The sequence below is a fragment of the Pyrgilauda ruficollis genome, unplaced genomic scaffold (genome assembly GCF_017590135.1).
Source record: "Pyrgilauda ruficollis isolate IOZ18807 unplaced genomic scaffold, ASM1759013v1 scaffold20, whole genome shotgun sequence".
NCBI lineage: Eukaryota > Metazoa > Chordata > Aves > Passeriformes > Passeridae > Pyrgilauda > Pyrgilauda ruficollis.
In genome coordinates this window covers 9,655,341-9,677,193 of record NW_024519207.1, presented here as the reverse complement: position 1 = coordinate 9,677,193, position 21,853 = coordinate 9,655,341, and the positions used below count along the sequence as shown (strand labels likewise).

The 21,853-nt window shown below is 37.1% G+C and overlaps 1 protein-coding gene across 1 annotated transcript in view; it reads right to left on the bottom strand.

Moving 5' to 3' along the window:
- The window catches only part of TDRD3 (tudor domain containing 3), a 92,177-nt gene that overhangs the window by 47,611 nt on the left and 22,713 nt on the right, over nt 1-21,853 (bottom strand). Inside the window, exon 2 of the mRNA XM_041466887.1 lies at nt 2,513-2,597. Within this exon, the coding sequence (XP_041322821.1) occupies nt 2,513-2,597 (85 nt within the window). The remainder of the gene's footprint in view (nt 1-2,512; nt 2,598-21,853) is intronic.

The window sequence follows — 21,853 nt, the reverse complement described above, 5'->3', positions numbered from 1 at the left end:
TTCTCTGATCATCCTGGTGTCCCTCCTCTGGACTTGCTATAAAAGGTCCATGTCCTTTCTGCACTGGGGACCCCAGAGCTTGGTACAGCATTGCAGGTGGAGTCTCACCAGAGCAAAGGGGCAGAATCCCCTCCCTCACCCTGCTGCCCACACTGCTTTGGTTGCAGCTGAGGGCGCATTTGGCTTTCTGTTGTGGGCTGTGAGTGCACATGGCTGTGTCATGTCCAGCCTCTCATCCACCAGGACCTCCAAGTCCTTCTCAGCAGGGCTGCTCTCCATCTGTGCATCCCCCAGCCTGTGTTGATGCTGGTGCTTGCCCCAACCCACCTGCAGCACCTTGCACTTGGTCCTGTTAAATCTCATGACATTCCCATGCACCCACTTCCCAATCTTGTCCAGGTCCATCTGGACAGCATCCTATCCTTCAGGTGTGTCAACTGCACCACTCAGCTTGATGTCATCTGAAAATTTGCTGAGGGTGTACTTGGACCCTTCATCTGTCATTAATGAAGATATTTAGTGACACTGGTCCCAATACAGATCCCTGAGGGACACCACTTATCACTGATGTCCATTGGGACTCTGCGCCATTGACCACTACCCTCTGGATGGGACTGTCCAACTACTTTCTTATGCTTCTAACAGTCCATTCATTAAATCCATCTTTCTCCAGCTTAGAAAGAAGAATATTCTCAGGGACTGTGTCAAAGGCTTTACAGAAGACCAGATAAATGACATCTGTAGCCCTTCCCTTGTCCACTGATCCAGTCACCCCATCACAGAAGGCTACTGGGTTGCTCAGGTAGAACTTGCCCTTGCTGAAATCTCCAGCTTCACATCAGAGTAGCGGGAAGGGCAGACAACTTTTACAAATACTTTTTAAGCTCTTAGGCAAAATAAAAACATTTGAAGTACTGAAGATATATTTATGCCTACTTCATGCTTATTTAAGCAGCTCACACACACACATTCAAAAAAGGTAAAAAAGGTCAGCTGAGTTCTGGATTTCTTCTGCCTGAAAGGTGCCTCTAGTAGTCAAGGAAGAATTTGTAAGAAGTGGAACATAAATTCATTGTTATCCTGCCATTAAAGACACACTGCTACCCTCTACTTACTCAACAGACAAGTTAATCTTCTAGTTACAAAAAAACCCTGACTTAATGATTAAAAGTGATAAGCCATTCATTCTGGCTTTGGAGTACTTGTGCAACATTTCTGGTTTATTTTTATTATTTATTAAATAAGCCTGAAATACCAACACAGTCACAAATTATCATGTCAGTACTCATTCCAGCATATGATTACATGCAGGGTAATACCCAGCAACTCACAAATACTCTATTTGGGTTTTGTATAAAGAAGCAATGCATTCTCAAACATACAGACATGCTGCTCTGGTCCAGGAATCAAATGCTTGCCTTCTGTATGTTTTGTATTACATTCTTTGCATCTTTGCATTATAATTTTGCTTTAATTCTTTTCATATTCCTTACATGAACTGGTGCCTGCATATATGAGTGACTAAAGACATGCTTTAAAGAATAAGTGAAAGGAGCAGAGGGGACCCTCTTTTTCAGAGTATCATCTAAACCATCTAGTGATTAAATCTTGAGGGTGGACAAAATAATCCCCAACAACTTTCACATAATTCATTATTTTATTATTTCTAATTTCATCAAGGAAGAATACTTTTCTCTTAAGCACTCGACTACATTGTTTTCCCCCTTAAAACTACATATAGTTATTACAAAGTTTATATTAAACCAAATAAAGTACAGTTTATATTAAACCACTTAAAACATCTGAGTATGGATTTAATAAAATGTTAAAATAAAATAGCAAATATATGAACTAAGAAACGCAGCAGACTTATTAATGTTTACCAACAATTATGTACTAGAATTCTGAAAAACAGGGATTCACATGCACACTTTTCTCATATCCTCAAAAATGTTATGATATATTGCTTTGAAGATGTTGTTCTATCTTGTACATTCCTTGTTAATTTTTTGCAAAAATTATGAGTACTAATCCAGATTTCTATAGTAAAGAAAAAAGCCCAGGTTTCAGTTACATAAATATTTAGACAACAATGGATATGTAGTCTGAATGTGCTTTAAGGAGTATCATGTCCAGAAGTCAAAGTAAGGGTGCTTTATTCATCCCAACAAACTTATACTAAAATTTCATACTCATGTCATTACATAGCACTTCTGGTTATATTACAGCTTGTAGTTTGACTTTAGTTTTACATTTCATAAACAAAAGAAATATTTTCCTACTGCTAAATCTGTTCATTTTTTGTCCTATACATTTTGCAATTTGGAATAGATGTTCTTTCCAAATAAAACTCACAATTCATACAGGCAAGGAGAGAGGTAAGTCTCTCCTTTACATAAATCACACTGACAATAGCACACTTAATTAGACACACAAACTTATACTTGAGCCATTACATCTATCATTTTTAGCATAATTTCTCAGAAAAAACATTTTCACTACCATAACTTACATTAAGGGCAACTAGGATAATATCATTTGTATCAACTTTTTCAGATGAACTTAAGCAAGCTTCAATTCCTTCATCTGAAAGACACCTGTTAAAGAAAAAAAATAGAATATCACATGATGCATCAATGAGACAAATATTTCTTCTGTCTATGAGATTGTCTTTAGTTCCTATCTTTTGTACTGGTGAAGCATAGACGCAAAAATACATGAAAAATAACTTAATGTAAGTAGTTTCCTTACACTGACGGTGGTAATGCAGGATCAGTACCTTTCTGCAAAAATTATGTAAGTATACAATAAGTTTTGAACACTAAATTTTGAATTGATTACCTGAATCCATTTTAAAGTGCTGGCCTAGTCTAACCTTCAAAAGCACTTTTAAAAAGGATAATTTTAACTTGAGTGATCAGAAATTGTGACATTAGTTGTTCACTTTGCCTACTCTAAGCCATTTGCAGTTCCAGTTTTCAATTTTATGTAGCTGGCAACTTGCCTTCTCCTTCACAGCTCTTCATTTTATTCAAATACATCACAGCAACCATTACATAATTGATAGACACCCAGTCTGAAACACAGTTCCTCCTCAACATTGAAATAACTACTCATCAAGAAATAACCTTTTCCCAAATAATAAAATAATGATTTAAGAAACAAAGAGTAACATACACTAAAAAATACTAAAAATAAATATTCCCGGGTGCTTCAAAAAAGACTTCATTTTGAAGAAAATAACATGCACAGTGTAACATACAAACAATATTCAAAAATATTTGAAGGGAAGTACATTTGACAGAATTTTTTGATTCTAGCCCTGGTGACTTTAACATTGCCCTTTTCAGTCCTGCCATGGTTCCAAGACTAATTACTGATTCCAGCTGTGCTCTAACCCAGACACTTGATGGGATTTATCTGTTCATGTCAGACACTGGAATCTAGCAAATCCTGAGTCTCTAGCCCACCATCGCCAAAAAGAAGAAAAGCCAATAATGAAACAATTCAGATGGCAAAAACCCCCATATATATACATAGAAACAGAAGAAGAAACAACCCTATTTTTTTAATAAAAGACAAGTGCTTGAGAAGAATAAGGTAGCAAGACGTGTTGCCTTGCATGGGAATACAGGATTTCCCAGCTGAGTAATTCTAAGCTTCAGTACTATGATATGGGAAGATTTATGCAACTCCTGTGCATTAGCAGCTCTCATTAGCTGGAGTCAGAAGGTAAAGCAGAACAGCATTCCCACTCTGTGCCAGGGGAAACAGATACATCCAACACACTATCCTGCTCTCGAGGCTTCAACTGTGGCTTAATTACACCAACAGACTTCCTAGAAAGAGCAGTATCAAACTCTACAACTTTGCCTTCTGCCATCTTCAGCACAAAACTGAACAGAAGTTGAACAGCAGGGGCTGAGGGAGTACAAAATCCATAAGCTGAGTTTTAGACTGTTGGTGAAGTCATGGAAGGATTTTTCTTTTACTGCTCCAAATGCAAATGAAATCATTCTTCATTCTACTAAAGCTAGAGGGACTGCAATTCTCTTACAGAGTTATTTAAGCCGAGTACTTCAACAAAAGTGCTGCCATTTTCCAGCAAGAAAAACACATTTTTAAAGAACGAGTAAACAAGAATCTGACCTACAATTAAACTTTCTCTATATAGGACAAGATTAATTCTGCTATTACAAAAATTCACTGCTGAGTCATGTTTTACTTTTGCACCTCAAAGTGAAGAAGACTGAATCACAGCTGTCAAAATAGCACTCTGGTTTAGTCAAAATTTTCAGTTTATAACTTTCTTTGTATAAATTTACATATGAATTTTCAGTTTAGTTTGTCTCATTATTTAGGAAAGCTTTTGAAACAGAACCTCATGGGAGATAGACCACTAATTTTTGATTTGTGCTAATTTAAGCAACAGCACTTAGCAAAAACATTGCCTATCTGACCAAAATCTCTGCCAACCTCACAGAGACACCAATCATAAAATACTACTGAGGACATCTGTTAGGTTGATTTAAGCAAACATCAAAGCTTTTTAGCAAAAACCTGACTGATTTGGTTGCTTTAAGAATTTTCAAAAAAACAAAATCTGTGAATATCAATGTAAGGGGGGATACTTTATAGTTTGGATTTGGTTGGTTGGTTTATTATAAATGCTTATTATATGAAAGTATAAATTAGGTAAATGCAAAAGATCAGGATCAAAATTACTTTCAAGGAAAAAAGATCTAATCAACAATTCTGTCAGCAGAATTTTGCTAAAGAACTTCAACAGAGGAAAAAGAGCTTTCCAGTAATGTGTCAGGTGCTGCTTCTGTGCAACAGGATGCAAAACTACAGATTTAATTAAAAATGGTCAGAAATTGGCCAAGAAGCAAATTGCAAGCAGGAGAAACTGTACACCAGATTCAGCCAAAGCACAGATCTCTCCTGCTGTAACAGAAGCTTGAAACCAGCGTATATCAAGGCAGTCTTTTCCATTTTGCCATAATAACATTCTTATATTGCTATATTTCATATAGCAATAAGTACTCCAAACATGTTTATATTTTCTTAACAAATTTAAATAAACTTATTTTAAATAAACTATTTTATTTTCTCCTGTTTATACAGTCTCCTATAAGAACTAAGTTTTATCTTTGAGTATTTCCTGCTATAGGCCCACAAATTATTTAAGAAAATAAAAATAAGTATTTTTATCAAATTTATTTTAAAATAAATTTATTTGTACAGAAAAAAATACATATACCTCACTCAAGTATGAAAAGGGAGTTAAAATAGATAAAGCTACCTCTTCAGATGGCATAATCCTTCCCCCAACAACATAAGGATTATCAAGTCTGAGCTTTTTCCAGACTCTGCAGGAATCAGATTCCCTTTTTCTATCTGTTCTTAATGAAGGCATGTGATATGCTGAAGGTAGGACCTTTACAGCATAGGGCCACTCAATTCTTTGTTCTCTGTATTAGATCAAGGAAGAGAAAAAAAATAAACCTGACCCTGAACAAAACCAAAAGCAGTAAAGACCTGCTCTGGAGTCAAAGAGAACAGTCCTGCAGCTCCGTGTCTCTATTATATTCATTCAAGAGCCTCACATCATCTGCATTACCTGTTCTGCCCATTTTGCAAAATACCATGACCTTAGATAACAAAAGGTGACCTCCAGTGTGATCCTATTACATTAATCCAACACATTTCCTATTGCCAAGTTGTTGGAAGCAATCCCAAACCAGACATGAATCAGATCACACTGCTGAAGTGCCCAGAAGTCTCCCAATTTCCAAGATCTACCTGGCTGTGCTGGTGCTGTACAAGCAGTGTCTGTCAATTCTTGCTCTCCACAGCTCTATTCCAATCCGTCTCCCCCAGAATTCCTTTATAAATCAAGGAGACGCTGAGAATAACCTGGCACAGAAATGCTGCTGCCACAATCAACAAACTCCCTTTTTTCCTACTGTAAACAAACATTTCAGAATTAAGCACTTCTGCTTCATGTGAAGCAGCAAATAAATAAAAGGTAAAATAAATGGGTAAGAAGTATAAGGAGCAGCAGCCAAGCTCCACAAAGCTCTCCAAGAAGTCCAAAGTAAGCCATTGGCTGACCACTGACATCTTACAGCGACACAAAAAATCCCCCACAACATAACCTCCCACTACGAGGACTGGTAGGTAACCAAATAAGACACATTAAAAGTACCTTTAGTTTCCAAGAAATAAAGTATTCACTACACTTCTTTCTTATAACTTTCAAAACAATCTTAAAAGTTACATAGTGAAGTTATGAAAACAACTACATTGATTTCAAGGGAATTTTAGCAAGTAATACTGCTGGAGTCACACAGGGATTCTGTGGCCTTGGAACATTAATACAAATTAGAGAGAAAAAAAAAATCACAGTTTACAACCAAAATGGGCATAAAGCTTCCACAAATGGTTGAGATGGTTATTTGTGAAGCATTCTCAAGAGAAAGGAGATCAGAAGAGAAAGGAAAATAAATGTTTCTAATGTAATTCTTCTGCATTATGCTTGCTGAAACCTGAGGGATATGCCACCTATTCCTCCCCCCACTCCAGCTCCATTCATCTGAGACATGAAGCAGTACAATCCTCTTAGCAACAGCTTTTGTCAGAAAAACCATCTCCTAGAAAGTACCTGCATTCCCACCTTCAAATGAGACATTAAAACAAAACCATTAGTAATGAATCAGCATTTTCTACATGAACCATTCACATATAAATCCAAATCTGCAATTTTTCTGTCAAAATGTTCTCAACAACCTTCTAAGAAAACAGATTTCAGTAATTCTTCCTTCGTAATACACAAAAATACACATCAGTGACAGGCAGAGCTGTTTTCCCACTGCTCCTTCATATCAAGTATAACATCAATTTAATAACCACTTTTGTACATTATAGGTGTGCATTCTCCTTTTCAGTATCTCCCACTGCTATGGGATATAACCACAGTACCAACCTTGCCTATGCCTCTACTTATCTCACTTTATGTTCTGCTTTACTTCATAAAGAACAAATTACACCTGATGTGGCCTGAACAGACAGATTTCTGTACTGCTACTCTATTACCTATGTCTGAAACACTGAAGAAATTGGCAATATCAAAGCAAGATGCATTTTTTGTCTGCTCTATCCTGTTGGATCAAACACTTCATCTGCAGACAAACACGCACGTGTATACACATGCACATACACATGGAAAGGTTTTAAATGAGAGCCTTATTCTCTAATTAAATCCACCAGGTAAACAACTCTCCTAATAATATTTATTTGTCATGAGCAGCTTTCTTGAAAAGCATATTTTCTCTCTTTGTAATTAACAGTTCATGCATAAACACAAATCTTTAATCTTCCATCCTTTTTCTATCACATCATTTTTCTATAAATACTCTGTGATTTTCTTCTACCATATCTAGAATTAACATCTTATTAAGTAGAAGCTTTCTTTACAGGAAGAAGCAAAAAAGGAAAATGAATATAAATAAATATGTTCTATAAAGTTTATCCATTTCAGATTCCCAACTCTTCCAGAATCACAGTGATATTATCAAACACAAACTGCACTACCACTTCGAATTCAGTGCCAGCCACACAAATCAATGTTTGAGTTTTACAGCAAATTTTATATAGCTATTTTCATTGTGTTTATGCAAAAATCAGAATGTTCCTTACATACCTTTGCTACAGAAGCAGACTTATACAATCATGCCATAAAACGGTATAATTTTCAAAGGAAAAAAAATTGCAAAAAGCTTTCAAATTTTTCTTACTCGATAACACCTCAATAGAAAAGAGAACACTTGAAGCAATTAAGCAAAGAGCAGCTTAAAAGTCCGCAGTAGGACAACACCACCACTGGATGTCAGTGTTGTTCCGTAACAGAAAAACTGCGCACCAGCTATTTCAAAAACTTGGGCGTTCTCTTAATAGGGCTTCAAAGTATTTTGCTGAATTTCAGTTGTGTAAAGAAATTACATTAAATGTTAGAAATTTCACTAAGGGGCTATCCACTACAGCTGTTTAAAAAAGAAAAACAAACCACATTTTTAAGACATTATTATCCAAATACAAAAATCAGATTGCCAATAAACTTTATCCTTTAACCTGTGTAACTATTACTGGGAAGCAACTGACACTGTTCTTCCCTTCAGCTTCTGAGCTTTTAAATGGGCAAAATTAGAGTCAATTGTTCCTTTACCCACAAGGCAAACATCTGCAAGGAATGACAAACCTAGATTCAAGTGGCATTCTTGGCAATTTTACTATCAATATTCTCACACCAAGAAATGCCATTTCATTTTGCAATTGCATTTAAAGATTTATGTTCTACATCTTGTTCTTGTCTCATACATTTGGTATATCATCCTCTGTGTTTTGCACATACACCAATGATTATTGCTATAAACTGTATTTTTGTTTTCCTGCCACTTTTTCAATTTGTTAACAACACTCTGAACTCTGACCTGGGCACTCACAGCTTTGCAGTTTTAAGGAGCTTTATCTCAAGTTTGAGCTGAGTACTTTGCCCAGGTTTTGCATGATAGTATCAAATCAAGCATGACCCAGAAGACGTTTTCACGTAGACTCAGGTTTTGACAGTGAACCATCCATAGCCATTCTTCCTAGTACAGTCAAACTACTTTGATAATTGCCTTACAGGAACTTAATCTAAACTGTTACTCTATTTCACTCCTTAAAGATGCAAACCCAAAATATTAAAATAACCGAATGGACTGTATTGTATCACTATTAAAAATCCACTAAGTTTTAAGTGCACTTATGCTAGCAAAAGCCAATTTGAATAATCCAAAAAGCACACTGAGAAATACAGAATTTTGGTTCCAACTCAGTAAGCATGTAGATGAAGAGGCACCAAAGTATTTAAGCCTATCTTTAAAATATTACTGACATTTCTAAAACTGGTGCACAGCCACTACATCATCTTGGTTCCCCAGGCAGTTAAACTTGCATCTCAGCTACCTAATTTTTCACTCCTGGGAATACACTGCTTCCTTAAGTGCAGTCTCCAACTCAAGCCAAGCTGAAACCCCAGAAAGGAACTCATAAAATATACATTCACAAGCTCATGTTCTCAGATGTTTAGCTGACAAAACTTAAGGCCTAAACCCCTCTCAGATGTCTATGACATTTGACTTCCAATAAAAAACATGAACTAAGAAAGTCAGTGTATTTTTAGAACAAATAAAAAAGGTTGGTGTTTTTTTACGTTATATAATAAAAGCAGAATGACTGTCATTACTGCCCCCACCTTTTTTTTAATGTGAGAAATCAAATCCAAGTTAATTAGCACTAAAATCTATTTTGACAGTAAAATCCTGACCTAAAGAAAGCACAGCAAACGCTCAGTGCCAAAGAAAAGGAGAAAAACCAAAATGAAAACAAAACCGAAAGTGCAGCACTTAAACACCACCAGTGCATTAGCTTCTTCCTGGCTTACTTTTACCTGACACTTTCAGTAGGAATGGGATAAAGACCAATAACTTAGAAGCACTACAGTTCTAAACATATGCAATATCAAGCACTACAAATATTATTTCACTGCATAAGCAACAGTAGTCCAGCGCTGACGGTGAGGCCCAGCGCAAGCACCCACTGTGCTTCTCCTTCTGGAACCTCCTGCTCCTCAGCCAGCCTACCCCATCTTGAGAGGAGCCACTTCCTTGCCCTCCTACCAACACCAGAAAGGCAAAGAGCCCAGATGGAACTATGGAACTGCTCTCCCTAACAAGGAGCTTTTGCTGTCTCTCCTACAGTAACACTGGAGAGGAGAGCTGTCTTATCCCTGGGTCAATAAGTCCTGAGACAGGATTTGGTGGTAAGGACATTTCTGCTTGGTGTCAGAAGCAGAGAGCACCCCAGCAATCCCTCATGGGCTTCCAAGTCATATTTCTATTATGATTTTTTTAATCACCTTTATCAAACCAGCCTCTTATCCATTTCCAAAGGACAAGGACTATTGTCATACAAAATCTGGAATAAACAGTGATAGTTTTAGCATTAATCTTTAAAATGCTTGACATGCAAAGAGAACTGTAATTCTATTATTGGGTTAGCCTGACAGTCAGTCACTCTCACACCTCTCTACATCCACCCCACACACCACCCTTCACTTCTTAATTACTAGAACTTGTATTATTTTGGGGTTCCCCCCACAGCCTCTCTGAAATTACTCTGTTCCAAACATGAAGTATCAGAAAGCAAGTTTTAAGCGTACTCTGCATCAAGTTGTTGCAGACAGAACATGAATTTTAAGACACTTTAACAGCTGCATAAGTAAAGTCTTTACAATCACACCTCCCATAGAGTGATGTGTGCTCTTTTTAAGTCTATTTTCTTCTATAAAATTCCTACTGCTGAGAATATTTAGAGTATGAGACTGGCAACACATCTTTAACAAGTATTTCACAATTAAAAAAAAAAAAGGGAAAGTTTGGTTCTTGAACAAAACATAAAGCTTGTTTACCATTACAACCACATCTCTAATAACATCACCATCAAAAACCTCACACTCTCCACTTGCTCTTTCACAAATGCAATATACTTCATTCACCAAAGTGCTTTACCTATGTACACAAAACTGAAAACCAGAATCAACCTTCCTTTAAAATTCCGGTTCCCAACAAAAGAATTCAAAATAATCACTTGCAAAGCCCTGACCCAGAGTCAGAAATCCTAAAACTGGAGAATGTCTCACAACACAGGTCTACAAGAAGCCGGTTTCAGGACATCTACAGTTCTTCTACAAGCAGATAACTGGGCAAGCGAGAAATGCACATGGAAAAGCCTGTCTTGGACTGACAAGGAGCTATGAAGCAGGGCACTCTCTGAAAGTGCTGCACAGACAATAAGTTTACTTCCTTATGCTTTCAAAAAGCTCAAATTAGATGGACTTCACTGAGTAATATTTATCTCTTCATTGGCATCTCTAAACAGTGTGAGAAATCACTGAAGGTCAGGAAAAAAGCTACAAATTGAGATCTCAAATCTACATGTGATAGGTTTTTAAAAACTCTACTGCTGCAATTTTAGGTCTTATTTGAGATATAGTTTTAAATTGCACTAGCAGCACTGTGAGTATATGCAAATGTAACTACTACATAAGCAAAGAGCCACTAAATTTTCCAACTTAAAAAAACTGCAAAAGCCACTGATAAATAATTTGACAGGTAATTTACATTCAAAATGTATCCAAAAAACTATAATTTTTTTCATATTAAAGATGGCAAGATCCAAAGCACTAGTTAGGAAGTGGGGAACGAAGGAGATTGAAAGGAAGAAAGCAAACAACTTCCCCCAAATAAAAGATGAAATCACCAGCTTAGCATCAGTCTAGAAGGAACTTTTACCCATCTCACTCATTACTTTATTTCCACTTCTTGAGCCCTGCATTAACACAGCAGACACAGAGCATAACTTTCTCTGCTGGAAGTAACCAACCAAGTTCCATAATGCAGCCATAGTCATCAATCACATTAGAATGCAGACATGGGAGTTACTTATTTCACCACCATGTATATAAGACAAGGAGTGACTGAGTCAAACTGAGATCCCTATTCTGCTGCAGTGGCTACACACTCTTTTATGGTGAAGATCAAAAAGGTATATAGCTCTCACTTCACCATATAGTTATATACAGAACCTCTGGGTGAATGAGTTGGTTAAACAAGCTCAAAAAACCATCAAAAGCCCAGGACAAATCAGAAACTTTGATAATAATAAAAAATTATATTTAAACAGTAAGGAATTCTTTTTTCATGATGAAATAAACATGGTTTCAGGGTTTTGTGACTTTCCAAAGAACTTTATTCAAAGGCCATTATTACTGATAGACAAAAGAGTAAAGAGGTACTGGATTTTATATTTAAAACCAAAATATTAAAGGATGCTTTTCAAAGGCAAAAGAGAGGTTAATTATATCAACCAAACAAAAAGAAGTCAAAAGAAAGGCTGAACAAAATATTCTGGAGGATTAATTTGCTAAAAGTTAATAATAAAGACTTTCCAAAGCAGATAGAAAAATCCTGACAGGTGACAAGGATGACAAATGTATGAGTGCCAAAACGACTGATAAAAAACAGTTATACTATATAAGTTGGTTTTCTTTGGGTTTTTGGTTGTTCCAGGTTTTTTTCTTAATTATTCTTTCTAAACTAAATCTCTACAGAGATTTGGAAGTTCTCCAAACTAAAGTTCTCATTCAAATACGTATCTAAGCATGTTTCTCAAATTGATACTACAATATAAAATGCCTTAGAATATACACAGCAGTGACAGCAAACCCCACTGGGATCAGCAAGTGTTTACCCAATAGCTCTACAGCAGCCGAAATCCAGAACTGCTGACATGTTTTAAATGAACACCTCTACCAGAAGAATGGAAAACAATAGAACATCAGACATATTGATTACATGAAATCCTAGGATTTACATAGACACACATGAGCAAACTCATATGAGCATAACAAAGACTAGAATTTGCAGCCACATGAGAACCTTTTGGGGTTTAGGGGGAAGACAATATTTCTGGCAGATAGATGTCCCACCCACAGCTATTAGACTTCTCTAAAAGATGAACAGAATGAGTGGAGAGCAGAAGGATGCAAGGAGGAGAGGGTAGAAAGACTTGCTGAAATAGCTTTGGCAATACCCTTCACCAAAAGTTCTTAAAGAATTAATTAAGGCACAAGAAGGGAGAAGAATCCTTTCTCACATACTAAAACATGGGAAAGGAAGGGTATGAACACAATGGTCTCTCTTCCAGGGGATTAGTTAACAATGGATATATTCCTCTGGTTCGCACAGAATACCACAAATTTTAAGGCGAAGGACTGGATAGCAAGGTGGTAATTGGTGATGATTATACAGTTCTAGATTATGCAAAAATCTATAGCTTACTGCTCTCTGTGACCATAGGATAAGCTGTCAGGTGAATTTCAACATCAATAAACACAAAGCACTGCACAACGAGAAGAAAAAAAAGCTCACACAATGTGTACAGTTCTGAGCTCTAATTTAATTATCATTAATGAAAAATTTGTCGTCATTCTGGACAGTAAGTCATGCCTCAGTCCAAATCATAAAGAATACTAGGATCTGTTTTGAAAATAATACAAGACACAACATTATAAAACAAAGCAATTCAAATAATTACTAAGTAACAGTGTTGCTTCATGTAACTTTCTATTATAAAATTTCATGTTGCTTAATTTTTAACACAGACTTCCACCACATTGTGCAGCACAGATTCTCCTGACTAGTTGCAGAACCTCCATCCACAGACATCTTCCAAGACACAGCTAACTAAAGCTACAGCTGATCTAATCTAGAGTCCTTCTTGGAGCAGAAACTTTAATTAGGACAACTTTCAGAAATATCTTAGAATATTTCAAAAACTCAATGCAATTTGCAACCCTTGAACATATTACATTTAACATATTACATTTTAAGATGCAAAAACATAGGCTTAGTTTTAAAAATCCTTGAATTATGCTGTCCTTGGTTAACACACTTTATTCTTACTTCCATGCTGGCTTTACATACTTACATTTATTTTTATTTCCACTGGTTTAAAATCTACTGGAATTCTGGCACAATTTCATAGGTTACGTTGTTGGCCCTTCAGGTCAGTGGTTTTTTTGTATGTTTTTTCATACCTTAGATCAAAAGCTGTTTAGCGTCTATAAAAAATAGAACTGGTGATCTTTTAACAAATAACCTAATTAAAATATACATTCTACATTTAACTACAAGAGAAATGTAAAGTCTGTTGCTAATACTGGTAAAGAGAGACAAATACACCAAATCCCAGTTCAGAATACATTTAACACTCTGTGTGGTAGGCTTTCCATCCTTCTGAGAGCAAGAAGTGTTCTTTGCACTGCTGCTTCAGCATAGGTTCAATGCATATGCTTTCAAATGTTACAATTCTTTTCTAGTGTAGTGTGCCAGCTCACAAACCTTTTTAAGACATACAGCAAACAGCTGATACCCATGTGGCCTCTGTGTAACCAAGCTGATTATACAACAGATTAGAGTCCTCAGCTTCTTACAGAAAGCCAGACAAGAATTAACTAAGACCAGCTCTCAGCATACACAACAGAAACAATGAACTGGTGATTTACTGTACAGCAAACTTAGCATGTATTTTGATCAACTAATGAATGAATTGGGAAGCCATGGAAAATCAGTAATCCCTCCAACACTAAACCAGATGTGTAAGAAACTATCACATAGATAAATGTAGGGAATTGAGTCTTTCTGTTACCAATATTGATTTGTTCTCTTCTTCCCCAAGAGTCCCAATTACAAGTTCTAAGTCTTATAAAAACGACTTTTAAGAATCTGAATGCAATTTTGCAATTGATATTTGGAGATTTCAATTGGCTGGATCTTTTAAGGTGACTTTGCTCAGTCCCTGGCAGGAACACACCAGTTCATTGCAGTCTACCAACACCATCAGTCATCCCAAGCTAAGTTACCACTACCACTTAATTAACCAAATGATAGAAGTCTGCTGTTGGATGACACACAGCACCCCAAACATCACCATCTCTGATGTCTCTAATCAGATGTCAGCATTGAGAAACTTGACCCAATGCAAGTCTGTCATCCACAGAAACCGTTCTCTTACTCAAGGCACAAAATACGGCAAAATTAGAATTAGGATGCAGAGAAAGATGAAAGTAAGGTTATCAAGTAATCAAGTATTACCAGCAGTAGCCTGATGACATAAAAATTACCAAAAACCCTCTTGGTTGGGCATAAAACCATACAATTAAGTCATTATCTTACTGTCAGATTCTGGCTTGCATCTTGACAAGCACAGATTTGTCAATACATAGTTCCAGAACCACCTTGGTTATTTCATTTTTAAATGAATTTAGTACTGTTTCTCTTTTCCTCCTGCACTCAAGCTAATGGTACTGCCTTCTAAATTAATGTAATTTATAACTGTGTTTTTCCAGCTTATAAAATGAAGGTAAATACAGCAATTATAGTGTTTATCCTAAATTATTATTACAAGGTACAAAGTGAGGCTGTGATGCTTCTGGCATTCCACTGCATAGGAAAGCCAAGTCTACCATAAGACAACAACTAGTTCTCTGCCAAAACAAAAGGAAACATTTAAAAATTTGAAACATGAAAGAATGGCAGGAAAAAGTAAATTCCATTAACTAAATCAAAATTCAGACAAAAGAAAAGCAGTTCCAACATAAACACATCTATGAGTTAATCACTGTTTTTTATTTCTATTTATTTCCCTTTTCTATCTTCCTCTTTCCCATGGGTTTACACAGTTCTTATTCTTAAACTGCAATACTGCAGAAAAAAAAAAAAAAAAAAGCTGATCTTATATAATAATATGCAAGAAGGCATGTAAGATGCCAGGGCTTTATAACCAAGATATGACCTGACAGCTTTCAAGTGGGTAGTTCAAAATATTCTGAGAGAGAAGTTCCACAACATAAATACATTTCCCTGAAAGTACACCATTCTCCATCTCACTGCAGTATTATTACACTCTTAGATACAGAATTTATGTTCTAGCTTTTAAGTTATATAGCAATTGATCTACTCAATGCTATTTTTATTTTCAGAAATGGACACACATTAATCATACAAGCAAAATAAATTTATCCAAAGGTACTTTGTAGAAGATGATGCAGAATTAGGTGCAGAAATCAGATGTACATTCCTGGGCCACACCTCAAGCATTACTACCCTTCAAGTATTATAGACATCTATGAGAAGAGATTATAGTTTTCAAATATTTGAACTCTTGAATTTCTTAGGCTTCTCGTTTTCAACTAAATTACCCCTATCCTTTCGCCTTTCCCTAGAAGGTAATGTTTTTTTCTAGTTCTCTACTTAAGACTTCTTTTTCTCCCCTTCTCCCCACCCACACAGCTTTCATGCAGTGCTGTACCCAAACTGGACACCAACTCCAGCTAATGCCTTACAGCACTGACCAGGCTGAAAGAACCTTTTAATGTATCTTACAAACACCATAACTAACAAGCAGGACAGCTGCTTTTTATACCCCATTCAACAGCATGATACTTCATCATACTCTCTACATATATAACAAAATATAAAAAAAGAACCCTCAAAATATTTTCCTGCAGAACTGCTTCTCATGAACCCTTATGATATGCAGGTGACTACTCCTACCTACACCCACAAAAAAATCTGCATTAAGCTTACCGAAATATATTTGTTTCTCTTCGATTCCAGACCCTTTTCAAAGTTAATTTTAAATTCTAAAGACTTGCTCCTAAAGTGTTTGCAACCCTTCAGGTTAGACATTATCTCATAATGTAAGTAATCCCCCATCTCACAAGCAACAGTGTCTGCTATATATAAACTACATTTTCTCTTAAGTACCTAAAAAAAAACCACCCAAAGCTTCATTAAATGAACAAGACAACATTGTTTTTTTCCTTGTCAAGACTTGTCTTGCCTTGTTTCTTAAATTTCTGTTTGCAGTTGCTTGTCATCCTATTATGTTTGTCTATAAAAACACTGAAAATTATTAAACTGTTTACAGAACACCATGTTAGTCTGAGTGTTTCAAGATTCTCATTTTTACAGGGAAAAAAAACTAAAGGAGCAGTAACAATAGCTGAAGCCTGCTAATCTTTTCTCACAATGTTCTTCTGCTGCCACATTTACAGAAGTGTGAAGTGTGAATCATTTAATTTTACATAAAGTAAAAAGCAGACATTTTGGAGGTAATCTTGTTACCCAACTACAGGCACATAATTCTAACTTTATCCTGGATGGAGATAATGCAGATGAATAGATCAAAGACAGAAAATGAGAAAGGAAGAGTACTTCATAGACTAAGACCCCTGTCTTAACCTGTTCCCTCTGATGCTTCTTTAATATAAGAGGACATAAAGAATTATCTTTTGGAAAGAAAAGCATATGTCTCACCCCAAATTAATATAAGTTTACAGAAAGGAAAAAACCAAAATCACAACACAAAACATTCACCAAGCTTTGCCTCAAAAGATTTGTCGTACTGCTCAAGATTTTGGAGACCACCTTTTAAACTTTCCCTCTGTGCTAATTGCTAATGGCCAGAGCTTTACCCTGTGTTAAGTGCTGGCATTCAAGTATGGCGTCTCAAGTTTCACTGATGTCACCTTACAGTGCCAGTGTTCACACAGTCCTCTCCTCGCATGACGTCCCAGATCACAGGTCCCAACATCTTTCACTTAGGTGTTGCCACTCACGTCACATGCCAGATGAAAGTGAACAGACAGGAACTGTAACTTGTTCCTGCACATGACACTATTTCAGCGACAGACACCTTACTGATACTTCCATATTCAGTGACTCAATCATGCGGAATCTTAAGGTGAAAAAAGGATTTACTTTCTACAAGGGTATTTTCTCACAGACACTGCCTCACAGTGGGGAAACCTCTCAGCAACAACTGCTAGAGGATTTAATTGCATAGTTTGCATGCAAGCTATCGAATACAGACAGAGTATTCCTATAAATAGACCAGATTTATTCCCCAGAGACAGCACGTGTTGATTTGAGATGGGTTACAAAGGTTAACCTACACATGATTTGGCATCAGAGCTTGGATGCAGTCTGTTCTTGTTGTGGGATGGCAGCCAAGTAGCTGCTGGCAGCATCTTACAGCAAAATTTTTGCTATGACTAATTCAGGTGACTGTACCAGTACAATAGAGAAGAATGAATATATCTTTCCCAGGGAAAAAAAAAAAAAAAAGGAAACTGTCTATCTGTAGTAGTGAAATTCAGGGCAAAGATTATCAGGAACCTCTCAGTGGTGGTCACAATCCTTTCTATAGAGACATGGTATGCTTTTGCCATCAAAAGAGCAGGTTGCAGGTAGTTCAAGCAGCTACAACCACCTTTAGCTACAAAAGGTAAATCCATTCCTTTCCTTCATTGAACAAAGCAATATATTTCTGCAATAAAAATACTTTAGCGTGTACAAGCACTAAGCTTGTTAGGCAATTCAGCACTACTTCCCCAATCCTAGACCCTGCAAACTTCCAGGAGGTGCCTGCTTTAACTGGAAGTACAGGGACTTCACAACCTTCTAAAATACATTTGTCAAGCTTTTTAATCAAGATTTATGAAATATGCTGGTTCTAACTTGCCCTGCTGCAACCCATGAAGAAAAATGCTCACTTATTAGTCCAAGCTGTGCTAGAGCAAAGGTCTGTTTCGATTCTCATCCTACTAAAACAGCAAGGGTATAAACTAAACGCAAATTCATTTTCAGCATACTTCAACAGCTTTGCATTGCTAGAGATATGCAGCTATATACTAATATTCATCTCCTTCTACTAAGTAGAAAATAACATCATGCTATGGCAAAACAGAGTATTCCAATTTTACCCATAGATTAGATTTTACCATAGACCCAGCATTCATGAAGATTTATCAATCCATAAAGCCAAGACACGCTAAGCGTAGAAGTAGTCACATCTGAGAGGCTCAGCGTATTGAGAAAAACTTCCTAGACAAAACTAAGCTAGTACATCAGAAAAGGAATTCAAACAATAAATAAACAAAACTCCCTGACACCAAGAAAAACCTTTTTCATAAATCAAATAATACATCTTAAAAATCTCAGTCACAATGTTCAAGGAAAGAGTATCCCTGCTTCCACCTCTTCCTCCCATTGCCTACTGGATGCTAAATTCCCTTTCCCAACACCTCTCACTCCACCACCCAACAGATCTTAAGTTTAAAAGTTTAGCTGCTGATTGAGAATAACTGCATCCGTGTTGATGTGTATCTACCTTAGAGAGCTGTTTCTGTCACACATTCTCACTCCTCTCTCTGGAGTGAGAATGCTCAGTCAGAGAGCATTTGCTCTGGCACAGTAATTTTCCCCCCTACTCTAACTCTGATGAATGCTGGTGCTGCCACTGTCACCGACGGGCTCGGCTTCGGCCAGCACTGGGTGTGTCCTGGAGCCGGCTGACATTGGCTCTATGCACATGGGGGAAGCTTCTGGCAGCTTCTTACAGAAGCCACCCCTGTAGCCCCCTGCTACTAAAACCTTGCCAGACAAACCCAATAAGCAAGCTGTCATGCTTTAAGTCTAAACACAAAAGAATGCTAACATGCTTTTTACAAATGAAAAGAGCCTATGTTTGTAAAATGCGTTTTCTTTGTAGAAATAGCTGTAGTTTTAAAAGTTTTCTACTTCAGAAAGAAATTTATTTTCCAGCTCACCGTAATCAACAAGTCACATAAAAAATCGCAGTTCAGACTGAAGATTTAGCTTCCTCAGGGAACTGAAGTATTCAGAAATTACAGAAACATGCCAAAAATTAAGGTACTCCCGGAACAAGGACCTTGAAATCTTCATGTGCTCAAGTTAAAGAGCTGTCTGTGGAGGTACCTAGTAGTAGCACGAGAGACAGCACCAGCTTGCAGCAGGCCAGGGTGCTGTGTGACACCTGGCAGCCCTCAGCCTCACCCAGCATTAGGCACCTGCCCGTCAGGTAGCACGGCAGAGCCCTCGCGCCAGCAGGACCTGGCACTTGGCTCACATGGGCACGCTGCCCACTCCACTCACAATGGAAAAGCAAAGCCTCTGCCACAGCTGCCATCCATAAAAGAGCGATAACAACATCTCTGCCTCACAAAAGTACTGCAGGGAAAATTGAATTTGAGGTGGGAAGCATTCAGAGACAAAAGGTGGATATTTTTATGAGCAAATTTGGAGTTTTTTTAATCAACAACTAAACATTTGAAGCAACATAGTTATTACACCTTGTATTCAAAAATACTGCAAAGATCACGTACACAAAAGCACAATCCTTAGTCTGTTACCTTCCTTCACATCCTCCAAGGAAATGCCACACAGAAAAGCACATTTATTTTATGTACAGTGATATATTGCATTTGATGCCATAATTAAAAACATAATTAAAAAGCAAAACCAATTAATATTGTGCACTATAGTAAAAAAAAAAAAAAAAATTAAATCACTGGACTGTATCATGTATCCATCTTAACTACGGCTAACCAACCTAGAAAACAAATACTACTATAAAAATGGCTCAGATGAAAAGGAACATTTTATGAACTATCACTGCCCCTCTGAACTGAGCCTCCAAAACCACAGGTGAGGCAAACAACAGGAATGCATCCAAAAATCCAGAGCTTCAAATGCACAAAGAGAGGCCTTACACTCCAAAAAGAAATAAAAATGTACAGAATCGTTTCAGTTGGAAAAGACTTTTAAAACCATCAAGTACAACTATTAATGAAACACTGCTAAGTCCACTACTAAAACATGTCCCTGAGTACCACATCTATGTATCTTTTAAAAACCTCCAGGGATGGAGACTCAACCTCTTTCCTGGGCAGCCTACTCCAAGTCTTAATCACCCTTTCTGTGAAGAAATTTTTTCCTAATATCCTAAACCTCCCCTGGGAAGAAACTGAGGTTTTTCCTCTTGTCCTACAACTCATTACTTGGGAGAAGAGATTGACCCCCACCTTTCAGGAAGTTGTAGAGAGCGATGAGGTCTCCCCTGAGCCCCCTCTCCAGGCTGAACAACCCCAGCTTTCTCAATCACTCTTAAGACTTTTACCCGAGATCCTTCACCAGACTCATTCCTCCTCTTTGGACACCTCCAGCATGCATACATAAATACATAAATATAAAAAAATTACATCTAGAGAAAAATAAAACCTTCACCGTTAAAAACAGGCAAAAGCAATCTGCAACTAACCAGTGCCATGTGAACAGTTCTGATGAGATTCAGTGACCCTCGCTGCAGAGGGTAGGCTGGGTATTTGAATCGGAATGAGTCACTGCCCCATTTGCAATCACCACAGCTATTTATCTTTCTTATCTTGGACACCTAGCTTAGAAAGAGATGAATGGCCTTCTGGAGGCAATTATTTCTGTAAATTTAATGGAGATATAAGAGTAACCAGCTCAACACAGGCATCTAAATTTTAGGCAATTAAATTTGGACAGAGAATTAAACTTGTGTCTACTGTTGGACCATAACTCCAAGACTACACATTTCTGACAACAGGCATCAAGACAAGAGTACAAGTACCACATTTTGAAATGCACAGACTAATATTTACCTAGTGTTTGAATGCAACTGCAAGAAGAGCTTTCAGTATTGCCAGAAAAGAAAAAGCTTCTGCAAAACAGGCAGAATCATGACATTAGGGGAAACAAAATTCTGTCCTTATAAACAGCAATTAAAAATACGTATAGACACATTCAAACTCTTCTGAGAAACCTAAGAAATCTCCTAGTTTCCTGAATGTCAAAGAAAAAGTTCTTCTTAAGAGGAACTAAATGTGTGCTTCCTCCTCTTTCCTCTAATAGGAAGACAGAAACAGCTACTACAGTCAGTCTTGTAGAGGAGGACTTGCCCAAGAAGTTAATCCATCATTATACCACCCTTCAATGTCTGACCTTCTTGACTCAGGAATATGACACAAATTGATCTGGATGATTTCAGGGAAACGGCTACTTCCAACACTGAATTACTTTTATATCTAGAGCACCAATTGCTGCCACAAATTCCAGAAATATGCAGAAGGGAGAAAGTGTACATCAGGATGACTGCATGATGTCCTTCTAGGAGTCATCATCTCTGAGCACACGCAGCACCACAACAGCCAACAGCACAGGTATAGCCATAAACTGCTTGCACAGTCCAGTGTAGAACATTTTTACACCAAAAAGTAAATGACCACCTCAACATTAAAAGAAACCCCTGACAAGCAAATAATGCATGTAACTGTGAGACTCTGAAAGTCTGCAAATTC